We start from the raw sequence: 18307 nt of genomic DNA on the forward strand, positions 1-18307 counted from the left end.
AAGTCTTAAGTCATATAAAGTTCATCTTAATTTCCAAAATGTGTTGACTCCTTAGCAAAGCTCCAATTCAAAAAGCTAGTCAGCTACAAGGATAATCACACACTGGGTGAATATGTTGACAGTCTGAGCAAATCTTAGTATATTACAAACAATAGATCTTTCTAATTTTTCCAACAATTCTCAAATTAAAAAATAAAAAACAGGGGCAGTAAAACGATTAGAAACTTCCTGCTGTTATCTGATGTATCTGTAACAGAGATAGAAATAAAAAAAAATGACCAATACCTTAATTTAGTTTGTTTGCCTTTCCACATCTTCATATGTGTGGTTATCACATTTCTGTCTCTGATTATGTTTGCTGTGATTTTGATAAGTATGCATAAATTACGGGTGTATTTTTATAATGCGTATTGCCAGTGGCTAAGTAGAGTTTACCAACAGAATCATATTCAATACCTGATTGAATAAGGATACAAACTTAGTAAGAAATATTTGAGTGAAGAATGGCAATGTTTAATAAATGTAGATATTAGCCATGAAGATTAACATAGATCCTATGCTTAAAAGCCTCAAAGAAATAAAACTGATATAAAAGAAATGACTATACATTCAAATCTTGTCAATTAGTACTCACTGAATTATCACAAAGTATACAATGCAGTATAATAACAAAAAGGGAAAGATGCACTTCCCTGCTAATATCATAAGCACTTTTGTATAATAATGCATACTACCTACAGAAACATCTCAATGGTTCTATTTAAATCGTAAATGGAAGCAGAGGTAAATTTTTTGAGAATATATTTTTTATATTATCCACAAGATTGGATAATGCTGACTGCATCTTTATACATTATTGCATTATCTGAATTTAAAAATAAACTTTGCCTTTTCATGATTTCCCTTTAAATGATATAATGATGGGTGTATATATAGATACAGATACATTTATATGTATAGACCTTGATAAAGTTACTTAAAATATGCATGGATCTTTTAGGTATCAAACTGCATGCAGTGCTGAGATATTGTCTCCCAAATATGTGTAGTAGACCTAGTCTATTAGGAATCTGAAATGTACAATATAGCCTACTACATTTGTGAGGGCTGACCCAATACAATATTTTAAAAATCAACAGCTTTCATAAACTCAATTGGAGAAACAAAAAATAAAAATGAGATGAATATGTGAAATCCTAAAATAGTTTCTAAAATAAAAGTCAAATTTTTATGTGAAATTTTCCTAAAAAGGTCAAGTGGATATTGACTTTGCTTTGAATACTCACTATGACCCCACTGATGTTTAGATGGAAATAAGTGGGTGTAATCTTGTGTTGGCCTAAGAATCAGGCACAGGGAGTTCTCATCCAGTCTTTGTCTCAGGCAGCCTGAACATGCTTCTGGTATCTTTGTGATCTTGTTTTCTCTAATACAGGATTATAATTCCAACTCTCTTCACAGTAGATATTTTTAGAATCACCAAGTAATTACTTCATTGACTTGGCTCTACCCAGTTCAATATATAACTGACATTATCATGTTCCCATTTTATAGCTCACCAACTATTATGGGCTGAATTGTGTCTCCCTCCCCAAATTCATATACTGAAGTCCCACTCCCAGTATCTCCAAATGTGACTGTATTTGGAGATAGAGTCTTTAAAGAGTTAATTAAATGAAATGGAGTTTATGTGGTTGGATCCTAAACCAGTACGAGTAGTGTCCTTATAAGAGGAGGAAACTTGGATAGGGACCTGCACAGAGGGAAAAATGGTATGAAAACACAAGGAGAAGACAGCCATCTACAGCCCAAGGAGAGAGGCCTCAGAAGACACCAACACTGCTGACACCTTGATCTCAGACTTCCAGCCTCCAGGAGCGTGAGAAAAAAATTTTTTTCATTGTTTAAACCACCCGATCTGTGATACTTCATTATGGCAGTCTTAGCAATCTAATACACCAACTCAGAAATATTTTGGGAAGGCCTTCTTTGATGCAGAAACGCATGAGAATGTTATCCTTGTTTTATCACCTTGTTTTAGTCTCTATATGATCACTCCAACATAAAAGATCTTACACTTTCTTAAAAAGAAATGGATACAGATATAGATATATTAAGATGACAAAATACTCTATAAGTAAGACAATGTCACTGTAAAACAGGATAGCTATAATAAAGAAGTATTAATAAAAAGAGCTTTTAGGTTTAACAATGAGACATAACTTATGAAGGTGATGATGATGATGGTATTATTAATCATACAGAGACCTTAATCAATTATCTAGAAATGGTAACATCAGGCTGCCCAGTTATATATGTTTTAGTACTATTGATAATAACAATTGCAATAACAAAATAATAGGTATTTATTGAATTCTTGGTATGTGCCAGGTGCTATACTAAAACTTCATATGGCTTATCACTTTTAATTCTCACAATAACCCCATCAATTAGGCAACACTAGAAATCAAGTTCAGAGAGATTATTAATGTCCAAAAGACTCACAACTCTGTTACCCACTAGACGAATCGTAGCTGTAGGGCTAATACAGAGCTATAGAATCAAGTGTTTTAAAAGGCAGCCTAACTCCGTGGCCATCACTATCTCTAGTGATTGTGTAAAATCTTACCTGAAGGCATTTCTAGAGTGAAGGCATCCATGAGTTTTGACAACAATTCTTGCAGTTCCTCTTCCTCCAGCTCATCCTTTCCCTCCTGGATGTTAACTGCCCCTTTCCTTTCCACAGGTGCCAGGGCAGGACTGTTCATTTCAGCAGGAGCAATTTGGGAGGCGTCCTGCAGCAGTCCTTCCTGGGAACTGGGTAGGGAACTAAAGATTTCTTTCGAGGTCTTTTGTGCTTGGCTTCGTGTCCTGGTGCTTTGCGTTGACCTTGGCTGCAAAATGGCCTCTGGTGATTCTGCGTTTGGTAGAACATGTTCTGCATGTGCTGGACCTTGGTAACTTCCATCAGTCACAGTGGACTTAGGAAGTGTTTCCTCTTTTGAACCATCCTCAGTGGCACCCTTGATCTGGGAAGACTCTCCTCCCCTCTGAAAACTTTCTTCACCATTTCCATGGTCACGCTTGGCAACCATATTTTGCCAGGAAGATGAAGGATGAAGGGGCTGCAACACTGCCTGGGTAAAGAAAACTTTATTTATGAAGAAATGAACATTTATCTTACTTTTTCATTATGCATTAAATTTTAATATTCCAATAGGAAATTTTAATGCAAGATTTTCTTTTTTGTCTCTAGATACATTGCTGTTAATTTTATTTTATGCTGTTAATTCAATGTCAACCTAAAGGTAGAACAGCTCAGATTCTAAAACATCACAGAGAATAATCACAAGGAATTTGGGAAAATGCTAGGTTCTGAAAGCTCAGGTTCTAAAAATATCATAAGGAATATCTGGAAATGTCAGGATATCTTGGATTGATAGCTAAAAAGTATTACAATAAAACATTCATAATGATCCATTTAGGTAGGTATGTTGTGAGGGGTTTCATAATAAGCCATAGGAATAAAATCTGGGGGGGTGTGTGCTCTCTACAAAGCACAGCCCTCAAAGTGTGGTCCACAGACTCCTGGAGGTCCCCGAGACCCTTTCAGGGGTCCATGAGGTCAAAATCATTTTCACAATAACACTTAGAGGTTATTTGCCTCTTCATTGTGTTGACATTTGCACTGATGGTGCAAAATCAAGAGTAAGTAAAGTTAAAGTTGTTGGTGTTTACCGCACATCAAGGCAGCATCACCAAGCAGTGCTAGTAGTGATGGTATTCTTACCATCGTGCACTTGCAGTTAAAAGAAAAGGCAGCTCCTCTTAAGAATATCCTTGATGCAGATGAATGGGCAAAGAAGATGTGGTATATATACACAACGGAATATTACTCAGCCATCAAAAGAATGAAATAATGCCATTTGCAGCAACATGGATGGACCTAGGGATGATTAGGCTAAGTGAAGTCAGAGGAAGACAAATGTCATATGACATCATTTATATGTGGAATCTAAAAAAAAATGATACAAATGAACTTATTTACAAAACAGAAACAGACGCACAGACATAGAAGACAATCTTATGGTTACCAAAGGGGAAGTGGGGGGAGGGATAAATTAGGAGATACACACGACTGTAAATAAAATAGAGAAACAGCAAGGGCCTACTGTATAGCACAGGGAACTATATTCAATGTCTCATAATAAACTATATGGAAAAGAATCTGAAAAAGAATATATGTATTTATGTATAACTGAATCACTTTGCTGTACACCTGAAACACAACATTGTAAATCAATTATACTTCAATAAAAAAGAAAAAAAAGACTATTCCTGAAGGTGTAGCAAAAATTCTTATTTTTCTTAGTAGCACATGTCTTCTTAATATTATATGTGATGAAATGGGAAGTATGCATAAAACACTTCTTATGTTTACTGAAATATAAAAGTTGCCTCTTGTGCAAAAGAATTAGACGGTTATTTGGCAAACATTTTTTCAAAAATGAAGTGAGACTGTGACAGTAAGGAAAACAATGATATGTGTTGCCAATTTTAACAGTTGAGCTTTTAAGCAAAAATTAGAATTTTGGAAAACTTGCATCCACTACCATGAGCTTGCTTGCTTTCCAATTCTTAAAGACTTTTCTGATGAGATTCATGGTAGTATTAAAGAATATGATTTTTTAATGATTTTTACATTAAATGTAAAAATGGGTGAGCATTAGGAAGTTCGGCATAGCTTGGTGAACTTCCAAATGACCAGTGTATGATGGTATAAAATCATGCCTGGATAGAAGATTCATTCAAAAAGCACAACAGAATATTGTATTTTAATGAAACACGGTGCGAAAGAGATATGGTTTCAGATTCAATATTGCAACCATCCTTTAAAAAACAATCATTTATCATGTTTTGGTGTAGTATCAAAGAAGGTCTCCAATTATCTGAAAAGGCTATTAAAATACTCCTCTTTTTTTCAACTGCAAATCTGTGTGAGGCCATATGTTTTCATATTCTTCAGCCAGAACATCTTGCAACAGATCAAATGCTGAAGCAGTTAGGAAAAATGCAGCTGTCTTTTCTGAAGCCAGCCATTAAAGAGATTTGTAAAACACGTAAAACAATGCCAGTCTTCTCATTAAATATATATAAATATATATAATTACTATTTTAAAATGTTCCATATATAATGGATTTATTATTTGCATTTTCAAATTAGTTAATAAATTTATTTTAAAACCACTTATCAGTTTTAATTTTGATTAGGGTAAACAGCAATAGATATAACCCACAGAAGCTCCTTGGGATCCTCAAAAAATTGTAAGTCTCTAAAAGGGATGCTGAGACTAAAGGTTTAAGGCTCAATGCTATAAAGAACCTCTTTGCCCCAGGTCTATTGTTTCTAAATGGTACCGATGCTGTTCTCTCCCAATGGCACTTCCTTCGCAAAAGTGGAAGATATCGTCTGGCTGATGAAAAGGGGAGTTGGTCAGGGTATGGAGAGAAGAGGGAAAGGGAAGAGGCCGATCAGAGTGAGGTGCAAAGCCTCAGGCTGCAGCCGACCCTCAGCCAGAAGATTCTAGGTCAGACTTTCAGACGGCCCAGATGGCCAGTGTCTCCCACATTCTATACCTGTAGATTCTGTCCCATTAGCTGTAGCTTCGTCCACAGACTGTCCTGGTTGGTTGTGAGTTCGTGAATCTTTGTTTCAAATCTGCAACTCTTTTCTTCCTGGCAGGCATATATGGCTTGCAGCTTGTCTTTGTATTGGTTTAACTGTTTTTTAAGGAGCCTGCAAAGAGGACAGGTCTGAGTGGGTTGGAAGGGCAAGAGATCAGCACAGCAAGATGCGAGAGCCCTAGCGAGATGTACCCTGGGTCCTCTCTGGGAGAAGATGCCGGAGTAGCCTGCGCCTCGACTATTACCTAACATTGATCAATCCTGCTTTAAACTGTTTGCTCACCATGTACAGCTGTCCTTCGTGTCTATTACATACACAATTCCCCCAAGAATTTCATTGGTTTTAGAGGTGTTTTCAAAAACTCATCATGCATGTTATGCATTACTTTTGACAGCATACCTTCAGCAACTCCTTAAATGCGAATATTGACTTTATTCATTATCCTTTTGTCCAGAAACACTCCATTTAGAATGATAGCATACATGTCATGGCTAAATACCTAAAACCCGACCAAGACCACAGGGAGGGAACAATGATGCAATTTGTGAATTGTGGGTCTTGGTTTCTCTTCCTAAGTCTAGTTGTTCACTGGTTTCAGAATGAACCAAGTAGTCAGGGTAATTCTTTTAAAACATAAGGCAGGGGACTTCCCTGGAGGTCCAGTGGTTAAAACTTGGCCTTCCTATGCAGGGGTTACGGGTTCGATCCCTGGTCAGGGAGCTAAGATCCCACGTGCCTCGTGGCCAAAAAACCAAAACATAAAACAAGCAATATTGTAACAAATTCAATAAAGACTTTAAAAACGGTCCACATCCAAAAAAAAAATCTCTTTAAAAATTTAAAGAAAAGAACCACAAAGAAAACCCATAAATCAGACCATGTTACTCCTCTGCTCAAAGCCCTCCAATGTTCCCCTCCTTATTTAGAATAAACCAAAGTTCTTATAGAGGCAGCCAAAGCTGAACAAAATGGCCAAGACCCTCGGCTTCCCTCCCTGACCTCATCTCTGCTTTCTTTTACTCACTGTCTGTTCTTCAGCCACACAGAGCTTCTGGCAACTCTTCGAACACACTGGGCATGTTCTCCCCTCAGAGTTGGCTCTTTTGGCCCCCAATGCCTCCTTCCCCCAGGTTCTTGCCCAGCTCATCCCCTCATCTTTAAGTCTTTGGTCACCATCATACTCTCAGTGAGGCTCTCCCTCACTGCTCTACTTGAAACTGCAAACCAGAACTCCTAACCTCGCCTCCATCACCTCCCATCTCCTTCCCTAGTCCTTCCCATCTCCTTGTCTCCATGGATTTTTGCCATGTCTAATTGCTACAGAACATGATGTGATCTTAGATTTTGACTTAGTCTTGAGCCTTCAGACTTCTGCACAGTCACTTTATATGACATACTACCTGTTTTACTTGTTATTTTACTTATATCTTATTTACTCTATTACTAATTGTTTATTGTCTCTTTATTCTGGCAACTTTTTTTCTGTTTTGCTTCTTGCCATATCCCCAGGCCCAGGCCTAAACTAGTTCCTGTTACAGTGTATGTATACAGTGAAAATTGGCTTTCTAAAGTACAGTCTTATTCTTTGACCAGTGCTGTGGTCATATTTGTGGAAGTTGTAGAAATGGGCTCCCTGGTAGGAAATGCAACAACATTTCTCAATGTTAGAGCCTTTGAAATTCTTAATTGCCCCAGATCTTGGAGAGGTCTTGGAATTTAGCTGGGGCTCCTATCCAAAGCAGGCATCTCTAAAAGATGGCTCTCAAACTTCCAGGCAGCCACACAGGTGAAAAAGGAGTCTGATTCTAAAATCCTTGACTGTAATTGGAGTTTCAAGCACTTCTTTATGATGGACTTTTCAGAAAGGAGTCAGCCCAGGGATTTTATATAGCAGACAGCAAAGAAACATTCTCAGAAGGCCTCTCTAGACAGTATTTTCTATACTTAGAGTGCTGTGCTTGTTATGACCAGTAGTGACATCAGTTTATCTTTCTCCCATGCTGTCTATCACCCACATCCCCTTCCTCCTTTCTGGCCCATCCACCATGTTTGAACATCTAGAAGACATGCGTTCCCATCCTTCCACAATCCAGGTGAAAGTAGGGAAAGCCCTATGAGAAGTGCAGCTCTTTTCTACTCTATTTTTTGTTTGTTTGTTTGTTTTAGTGGAGAAATCCTCGGAGAGTCTCCAGTGAACATGATTTACCCAATGCCAATATTTCCAGCAACTGGGAGCCCCATACTTTCAAGGTAAATATCCACTGTTAACAAAACAGTTTAGATTATTTGAGAAATAATTCCTTTCAAATGATCTGAAATCTGTCTTTCCAAACTTTTACATCTTTACATGCAGTTCTGCTTCTTGGAGCTAAGGAGCTTGAATCTCCCATGTACCAGGTCTTCAAATAAACACAAAGGCAAGTTAATTCACCAGGCGAGTTAACCGCACACAGAGCAGTGGGACATTACTTTTCTTGATCAGCACCTAGCATAGAGTAATAAATAGATAACTAATGATTGAATGATACTCTTTCTTGTAATGTAGTCTGAGACTGCACTGCTTTTTAAATCATCAGTGACAAATTGTGGGCTGTTACTGAACTAACAGTTGACTATATATCTCAGGTCTCTCCACGCTATTTGTTGTGAACCTGGACCTATAATTGTAGGATTTGCATTTAATCTTTTAAAATTTGGTCTTTATTAATTGCCCCACCATTCCAGACTGATATCTTAGTGATTCAAGACTGTCATTTAGCTTATTATCTATGCCTTTTGGTATCATGTCACACACATTTGGATGCATGCTCTCTACTATTTTATCCAGATCATTGATAAAAATAATGGGGCAGACAGGAACAGGGATAAAGCCTTCACATAGATTTTACTCACTAATCAGGCTCACACTGGTATTCTTTGTGTTGATAAATATCTTACTCGGAGACCAATGGTGTATGTAGTGGGTATGAATTATATAAAAGGAAATCATCTAGTTTAAAATAATTGTTTGAAGTAATTATTTTAAGAATTAAGTTTTAAAGAATTAAATTTCAAACTTTCCTTTTTATTTCTACATTTTAAGTTTCAAAATTGCCTTTTTATTCCTATATTATTTTCCTTAATTTTATTTCTAATTTATTTTTCTTATACCATGAAAAAGATCAAAATTATTTTTAACATTTAAATTATTATTAGATTACTTTAAAAGTGTTATTAAGCTTCTTTTCATGAGTTACCACAAAGTTTTAAAATGTTCATTATCTTTCATACCTTTGCATTGTGAAGCACATCTCATCATATATATATATATATATATATATATATATATATATATACGTACATACATACATACACATATATATTAGATGCTCAGTAAACTTATTGATGACCTATTTTTATATTAATACGTATTTATTAATATAATTTACTCATTAATTTATTGAGCACCTACTAGATACCAAGCATTGTGCTTGCAAACAAAGGTCTTCCCTCAGGGGGACCTTCTTATTGAGGAGCCAGGAATTTTGTCTTCTAAAGGAATGACAACATGATACAGGAACTCAAGGGATGATTAGTCCTGGGACTTCCCTGCCTGGTGGTCCAGTGGTTAAGACTCCACGCTCCCAATGCAGAGGGCCTGGGTTCCATCCCTGGTCAGGGAACTAGATCCTGCATGTTGCAACTAAAAGATCCTGCATACCACAACTAAAGATCCCGCTTGCTGCAACTAAGACCTGGCACAGCCAAATAAATAAATAATTTTTTTAAAGGAATAATTAGTCCTTTGAGACACAATAAGATGGTAGACAGTTTCCAGCCAGCATAGTAAATCTTCGAGAAAGTTAGATACTGTTGGAGAAATGTACTGATTTATTTTAGAAGCCATAAGACACACACAAGACATACACAATACTTCACTGAAAATGCTTACCCAAATTTCAAGGAATAAAATCACTCAATCAAAACCCCAAACTTAATGTAATTATCTGGGTGGTTTTAGTTATATTTAACTACTCAAATAGAGTCAAAGCCCCATTTTACCTTCATACTGGAATCATAGCATTTCTCTGTTTAAGGAATGTCTTCCAAATTAAAGAGAAAAAAAGAGCACTGTAAAAACTTTGTAGAATTTCTTCCTCTAAAAGAGAAGCAAAATGCTATTGATGTGTCTCTGCTGTTAGTATTTGTCCACACATGGTTCCTACCTTCTGTCCCTATGGAGAGCATTAATGGATTCGTGAGTCCTCCACAGTTCATTCCTAATGCTGACTATGGTCTAGAGAAGCGAGAAACAGAGAAAATAAGTTTTGGGGTTGAATTTAACCCATATTCCTAAAAATTCATAATAACATGATAATGATATTTCAAAAAAATGTCTTTTTCAAAAAGTGACTGGTGGGCTTCCCTGGTGGGACAGTGGTTGAGAGTCCGCCTGCCGATGCAGGGGACACAGGTTTGTGCCCCGGTCTGGGAAGATCCCACATGCTGCGGAGCGGCTGGGCCCGTGAGCCTTGGCCGCTGAGCCTGGGCGTCCGGAGCCTGTGCTCCGCAACGGGAGAGGCCACGACAGTGAGAGGCCTGCGTAACGCAAAAAAAAAAAAAAAAAAAGTAATAGTAGTCTTTTGCCCGAGTTACGCTGCTGCTCAGAACGTCTCCTTCTCTAAAGGCATCTGCAAAAAGCAGTTGGGTTATTTTATTTCTCTTGGCTCAAGAAATCTTTCACTTCTACCTTCCACCTTCTACTGAGTTTCTTATCTTTCCATTGCTTGTGTACTGGGACTCATCACTACTCTTTGCATTCACCAAGTCTCTTTGAGTTAATAATGCTCAGCTCAGTTCTCATCTAGGATTTTCTCACCAAACCGTATCTCTCAAATCACAGTCTGGCTCCTGAGTTGCACCCCAAAAGCAAGTCCTGACTTGACCCAGCCTGGCTCAGGCTCCTGGGGCACCATGTACCAGCCCGTGGCACCCACTCCTCTGAATGGGAGGTTGGATTTCATTACTCTACATTTATAAGCAGCTGTGGCTTTACTCTGTGGCCTTTTCTCCTCCCTACAAATGATCTGAAGAGGGACTGGCCACCTTGAGAACATTCTTCCATGGGAACAGCCTACAAGAGGAAGAGAGTAGGGAAGGGAGAAAAAGTGAGCTACAGACTTGAAGTCACATTCTCTGGTTGTTACGTGCTCTTTGTGGCCCTTCTGAGTGACCGGTGCCTCTCTGCCTCTTCATTCAAATATTCAAACAGTTTCTACATGCCTAGCATAGATCACTTTGAATCAGTGAGCTTTACATCATTAATATCAATGTTATCATACGGTACATATCATTATGCAACTGAGAAGCATTTCAGGTTAGCACATATGGACCTACCGTGGTATATCCAGAGAATAGATACCATGGTTTATTTAGTCATTTGCAATGGAAAGACACTAAGCTATTTTCAACTTTTCAGAATCATAAGCAATGAGCAAAGTGGTACATGCCTCCTTGTGCATACATGTGCAAGGTTCCCAGGTTTTAAGTTTAATAGATACTAACAATTTGCCTTCTTTGGGCACACACATGTACGAATATTTGAATATTTGGATGCATAGTATAAGGTCTGCAAAGATATACCCCAAAGAGATTACCTCTGGAAAACTCGGGACCAGATGTGGGCTGGGAATTAGGGCTGAAAAGGACTTTACCCTTATCTGTAGTATTTTAACTTTCTTTAAGGCAAACAGATTCAGGTCTTATTTGTATAATTAAAAACGTTTTTCTTTTGAATCAAAGAAAGAAACGTATTACATACAAAAGATAGCCTGTAGCAACTTTAAAAATGAGAAAGAGGTGACAGGGAGTAAAAAGAAAGTGAAATAAAGGAGGGAAAGCAAAACCTCTTTTAAATTTCTTGCCTCAGAACGAAGCAATGTTAAAGTGAAACAACCTGTCTCATTGTGAAAATGGCTTTTTTTCTTCTTTTATTCGAAGCAGGAAATGGAGCAGCTCTTCATTTGTCCCCACACATGTAACTCCTGCTCTCTGCCCGGCACTCCAGCCAGAGGCGTTCTTGGATGTGCAGTGAGGGGTGTCTGAGTGGTGCAGCTGCATGAGCTGCTGATGAAAACGCACACAGACCTGAAAAACCTCGCCCAGAGGCAGTGCATAGGCTGCTCATTCCTGGGTGGTCACAAGACTTATGCTCCTCTTCACACTTCTACCAGGAGCAACTGTAGTATGAGAACTCGAATTTCTCTTTGATGATTGAAAAACATCACAGATGATCATATTTTGAAGACCTCCCTTAGGATCTGACTGTACTGATGAAGGGACACCTACAAGTGGAGTTGCACGTGGGAGGGCAAGTCAACAACTGATTGAAAACATGATAAAGGAGTTGCAGACTGTACGCTTAAAAAAAAAAAAAAGAAGCATTTCTAATTCCTTTGATGAAAAAAATTTCACTGAGTTTTTAAAAAAAGTTTCTTCCCTCTTATGTTTCTTTCACTTTCCTCTCTCATCTCTTCCCTTTGAAAATTCCTGAACATTTTCTTTATGTACAGATGAACTAATTTTCCCTTTTTCCCTACTTTTTAATTACATTGAATCTTAGACAGTGAAGAGTCAAGTTAAGGTATTGTGGGCAGAAGAAAGCCTTGTCTGTAAGTAAGCTATATTTAGAAGTTTCGGGCAGAGACTTAGTATCTATGGACACTGGAGTAATTTAAAAATATCAAAATTGAATACAGCTTCCCTTTAGGATGTAGACTTGGGAAGAGCCCCCTCAAAGCTAAACTTTATCCGTTAACTGTGCCTTAATTGTTCTTTTCCCCTTCGGACTCACCTGATGATGTGTGCTACTGCCGTTGGTTTGTTGAGCCAGAGATACTCTTTGAGGTATTTGTTTGAAGGCCTCTGTGGCTGCTGTTTCTACTGGTCTAGTTGGACTTACATACCTTGGTGCTTCAGATCTATTGTACTGAATGGAGTGCCTGTTATAAAAGTAGACTTTTATGAGAGGTTGTAATAATTTTTAATGATCAGGTATGACATTGAGGAGAGTCTTTTTAGAAAATGTCAAATCAGCTAGTCAATTTAATATCCCAAAATAGCAATAAAGTAGTTCAACTTTTTCCTCTGTGCTCTTTTCCAACTATTAGTTGATATAGAGCTAAATAGCCAATAATAGGAACAAAAATTCCGTTTCCCTCCTTCTTGATAATCTAAAAATGAGAATGCAGAGAAGTTCAGGGATGACTACAGAAAATCCCCCAGGTCATCTTGTCCAGGTCAGATACTAGGGGTTCTAAGTGCAGATGTGTGTTTATTATGTCATGTCTAAAAGAGCATAGAATAGACTAGTTTAAGGTCAGGCATATTCCATTTTATACAATTCCATTTAATTTCGTTCCCTTATTCAAAAACTATTTGAAGCATCTTACCATCTTGAGTTATTGCAGATAAAAAGACTTCTTTTAAAAAAAGCAGAGAACTCCCTGCTCACAGAGACTTTACATGTAATGAACAGACAAATACACAATCATTTCTGACATAGTGTGATTATTTCTACAGAATGCAATGAGAGTATAGGGAAAGAAGCGATTACTCTGGTACACTTTAATTATGTGTTTAAGGAGTGGGCACTTTGGGGTAGAAAAAAGCGTAACCCATGACTTCTTTGTCACACAGCTTCTGAGTAACACACTCTATTCCTACCCCGTCTCAAATCATTTTAACACCTTGAGGTTGTTCAACACCATCTTCTGCGTTCACACAGATGCTTACAAACAGCAAAGTACATATTGAATTTGTTTTTGAAACAAAAATGGCATCATTCCATACACATAATTCTGCCACTTGCCTTTTTCTCTTAATGTATGATGATGAAGGCCCTCTAGTATAGTAGATAGGTGCTAAAATTTGTCCTTAAGTAGATTCACTATGTTTTCTTGTGTGTTGTATCATATATAATCGACCATTTATCTACCAGTGGATCTTCAGTTTGTTTGTTTAGTGCCCCACCCTCCAATGCTACAAGGTTTATCTTATTTTCTATGTAGTAATGCTCTTATTCCTATAGGACAGAGTTCCAAAAATGGATCAAGGGCCAAATCTTGTGTACATTTTTATGTTTAGTAGGTACCATTCTTCTAAAGCCAATCTCTCCACATGTGCATAGATTCCATCCCCCCTTGGCTGCCGAATGACATTGCTCCAACAATTCCCCTCTCTTGCACCAGATCATCAAGTTTTCCTGCTACAAACTCATCCCCTTCAGTATACTAACATGCCGTTATTTTCCCCATCATAACCAAACATTTCTCTTAACTTCAGATACTCTACTACCTACACTAGCTCTTTGTTCCCTCTATAGCAAAAAAAAAAAATCCTGGAAAGAATTTTCTTGTTTGGTGTCTTGAATTCCTCAACTCTCATTCTCTCTTAAACTGCCTCTGGTCTGGTTTTTTTCTACAACCACTGTCCTACAATACTCTTTTTGAGGTCATCAATGAGCTCCTCAGTGCTAAATCCAAAGGTCAATTCTTACTTGACCCAGCAGCAGCATTTGACACTGTAGACCATGCCCTCCTCCCTGAAACACTCTCTTTACCTGTCTTCCAGGATTCCTCATTCTTGGTTTTCCTCTTGCCTCATCCATCACTCTTTCTCAGCCTCCCTTGCTGGTTTTTCACCTTCTCTCCAACTGTGTCATGTGGAGTGTCCCATGGTTCAGTTCTCGGTTTTCCTCTCTTCTCCATCTACACTGTCTATTTGGTGATCTCATACAATCCCATGGCTTTAAAAACCATGTATGTCGGGCTTCCCTGGTGGCGCAGTGGTTGAGAGTCCGCCTGCCGATGCAGGGGACACGGGTTCGTGTCCCAGTCCGGGAGGATCCCACATGCCGCAGAGCGGCTGGGCCCGTGAGCCATGGCCGCTGAGCCTGCGCATCCGGAGCCTGTGCTCCGCAACGGGAGGGGCCGCGACAGTGAGAGACCCGCGTACCGCAAAAAAAAACAAAAACAAAAACAAAAACAAACATGTATGTCAAAAATTCACAAATTTGATCTCCAATAGACTTTCTCCCAAATTCCGGACACGAGTGGAAAACTGCTTACTCAACATCTCCATGTGGATGTCTGAGAGACACGTCAATCTTAACATGTTCCAAACTGAACTCCTGATCTTGCCCTATGATTCTGTTCCACCGATAGCCTCCCCTATTTCAGATGACAGCAACTTTATCCTTCTACTTAATATAGCACCACCATGACCATACATCTAGTATATGCACAAGAATTGACCTCTAGATCTGAGGAAGAGAATATAAATTTTATGAATTGATTCAAGTATATAAGGAACCCTAAATAATATAATTCTAGACCTAGAGGTCTAGAATTGACCTCTAGATCTGAGGAAGAGAATATAAATTTTATGAATTGATTCAAGTATATAAGGAACCCTAATATATGACAAAGTTGGTATCTCATTGAAGTGGGAAAAGATAGATTGGCTATCCACCTGAAAGAAAGCAAGCTAGACCTTTGCTAAAATAAATTTCAAATGGGTTGAACATTTAAATTAAAATTCAAAATAGAAACATTAGGAAAAAATTTAGGAAAATATTTATATAGCCTTGCTTCTACGCTGCCCCCTTTAGGCTATTGTCAATATTTCCTCCTTCGCTCCGTTCAGCCACACTAGCTTCCTTGCTGTTCTTTGGAGCTGCCAGGCACATTCCTGTGTGTGTCTCAGCTAGCGGTATGCTTTCGCAGGTACCTGTAAGATTCATTCCCTCACCTCCTTAAATTTGCTACCAACACTCCCTCTAAGTCTTGCTCTCTCTTACCTGGCTCTTCGTTCTTTCTTTTACTTTAGTACTTTTAGCTTCTAATATATTATTATAATTCATGTATATGCCTATTTTTAATTGTCTAGTTTCCCCAGTAGAATGAAAGCTCCGTGAGATCTTCATCTCTTTTGTTCCCTGATATATCCCAAGTGCCTAGAAGAGTGTTCACTAAAGATTTATTGAATGAATTATTTTTCAGATTTTTTCTGAAAAGTCTATAGCCATTTGTACTTCAACCAAATGTCAAGAGCACCTAATTTCTTCCATGTTCACCAGCACTGGACGTTATTCATTTACTCTTTGTCATTCTGTTAAAGAAAGTGATAATATCTCATTGTTCCTTTCATTGGCATTTGTCTAACCACTAGTTAAGATGAGCATATCTTTGTGTGTTTCATGGCCATGTGGAATTCCTCTTCTGTGATTTTGCCTATTTATATACTTGGAGTCTTTTCCTCCTCACCCTCACTCTCCTCTTCCTCATTTTCTTCTTCCTTATTTCCGTTTCCTTCTCCTCTTCCTTCTTCTTTTCCTCTTCCTCTTCTTCATCTTCTCCTTCTCCTTCTTTTTCCTTTTCAGTTTTTCCTATCAGTTTGTAGGGACCTTTCCATAGCATAGTTTATCCTCTTAGTGAAAATATTTTTCCAAGTCTGAGACTTATTTTTGATTTTGTTTATAATATCATTTACCATGAGAAAATGTCTACATTCGCATGTCGTCATATATATGTGTGTTTCTATTACTTCATGATTCCTTATTTTGTTGTCTTGCTTAGAAAGGTCTCCTCTAACCCCAGGTTTCCTAAATTTTTCTAATATTTTTATTTTAAACTATTTTTACATTTAAACTTCAATCAATTTGGAATTTATTTTCGTTTATGGGGCAAAACAATGGATACCTGATGGATAGCCAGTTATGCATCTTTTTCCACTGAACTGAAATACCACCTTTCTCATATGTCAGGCTCTCATTTATGCTTGGATCATTAATCAAATTTTGTATTCTTATCCTCAGATCAATATACCCATTTCTGATTTATACTATATTATTTGGTCATGGTGGCTCTAGAGTAAGTTTTAACGTCTGTTGAAGAACAACCCTTCTCACAATATTTTTTTAACATCTTTATTGGAGTATAATTGCTTTACAATGTTGTGCTAGTTTCTGCTGTATAACAAAATGAATCAGCTATACGTATACATATAACCCCATATCCCCTCCCTCCCACCCCCCTTATCCCACCCCTCTAGGTGGTCACAAAGCACCGAGCTGATCTCCCTGTGTTATGCAGCTGCTTCCCACTAGCTATCTGTTTTACATTTAGTAGTGTATATATTTCCATGCCACTCTCTCACTTCGTCCCAGCTTACCCTTCCCCCTCCCCATGTCCTCAAGTCCATCCTTTACGTCTGCGTCTTTATTCCTGTCCTGCCCCTCTCACTATTTTTTATTTCCACAATTTTAAATATCCTTGTACCTTTATTATTTCAACATGTCTTCAAATTTATTTTATCTTATTTAAAAAACATCATGATTCTATTTGGAAATGCATTTAATTTAAATGCAGTTCATTCTTATTATCCATGGTAGCTATGCTCTTTGCAGTCATGTGAACAATGAATTAGTGGAAACTGAACGATGGCTCCTGGGGGAAACACAGGGTTAGGATCTTGGAAGTCTGTGGTCAGAAAATTTTCATCAACCTATCAATATATAACCTTGTTTTTCATGTGTTTCTTTTCTTTTCTTTTTTTATTAGTTATCTATTTTATACATATTAGTGTATATATGTCAATCCCAATCTCCTAATTCATCCCACCCCCCATGTGTTTCTATTTAAAGATATATGTATACTGTTTAATGTTTACTGTTGATTCATTAACATTGAACCCATGTAACTCGTGTCTGAACGAAGCTTATTTCACACACGTATTTTTTGTTAAAACACATCATAGCCTTCTCGCGCCTAGGAACGCTAGCCAGCACTTCAGCACCACGTTTGGAGGCTATTTGCAACAGTGAAATCACCAACAAAAAGCACAAAAATGTGAAAAACATGGCACAAGATAGACTGTGTAAAGGACATGTGTTTATACTACAAGGGCAGAAATCAGAAGGCAGGGTGTCACTCAGTTCTACCTCAGCTGTGCATCAGGCAACTCACATGTTTTTGCCAGTCTGTGCATGTCTGCAAATGACCAAAGAAGCATCGAGAGTACTGATTTTAAGGTTAATTTTTGAATCGCGTACATTGTTATGTTAGTGTCTTCTCTTTTAGGAATTTGCTATGTTTCTCCCTTTTGCTCAGGTCTTATTTTCTGTATATTCAATCAAATATTACAGCTTTCCTTATATGGGTTTTGTATCTTTTTTGTTAATTATTTTCTAGTTTCTTTTAAAAATAATTTTACAGATATTGTAAACGGGATTTTGATAAAATTTCTAGCTAGCTATTGCTGATATAGTGAAGAGCTATTTGTGCATACATATTTTATTTTCCACCACTCACAACCAATTAATTCTACAGTTTTTGCTAGAGTTACTTGTGGTTTCTTGGGGATTCACAATCATATTAGCTGTAAATGGAAATAATTTTGTGTGTTTTTTCACAGTTTTTATATTCTTTTTTAGTTTTTAGTATATTTGTAAGAATGTCCCCCCAAAAATATAATAATAATGGTGATATTTGGTACCTGGATTTCAGTTATGTTTTTGTAAGTGAAAATATTATCAGTGTAAGCTATTGCATGGAATCCACATTAAAAGGAAAGAGGCTTATT

General features: G+C 37.6%; 1 protein-coding gene across 1 annotated transcript in view; it reads right to left on the minus strand.

Annotated features, from left to right (window-relative positions):
- The window catches only part of DYTN (dystrotelin), a 51038-nt gene that overhangs the window by 3809 nt on the left and 28922 nt on the right, over positions 1 to 18307 (minus strand). The window contains exons 10-11 of the mRNA XM_065881169.1: positions 5638 to 5797; positions 2630 to 3137 (exon numbers count right to left, since the gene is read on the minus strand). Coding sequence (XP_065737241.1) covers positions 2630 to 3137; positions 5638 to 5797 — 668 coding nt within the window. The remainder of the gene's footprint in view (positions 1 to 2629; positions 3138 to 5637; positions 5798 to 18307) is intronic.

This window comes from Phocoena phocoena, chromosome 7 (genome assembly GCF_963924675.1).
Source record: "Phocoena phocoena chromosome 7, mPhoPho1.1, whole genome shotgun sequence".
Lineage (NCBI taxonomy): Eukaryota > Metazoa > Chordata > Mammalia > Artiodactyla > Phocoenidae > Phocoena > Phocoena phocoena.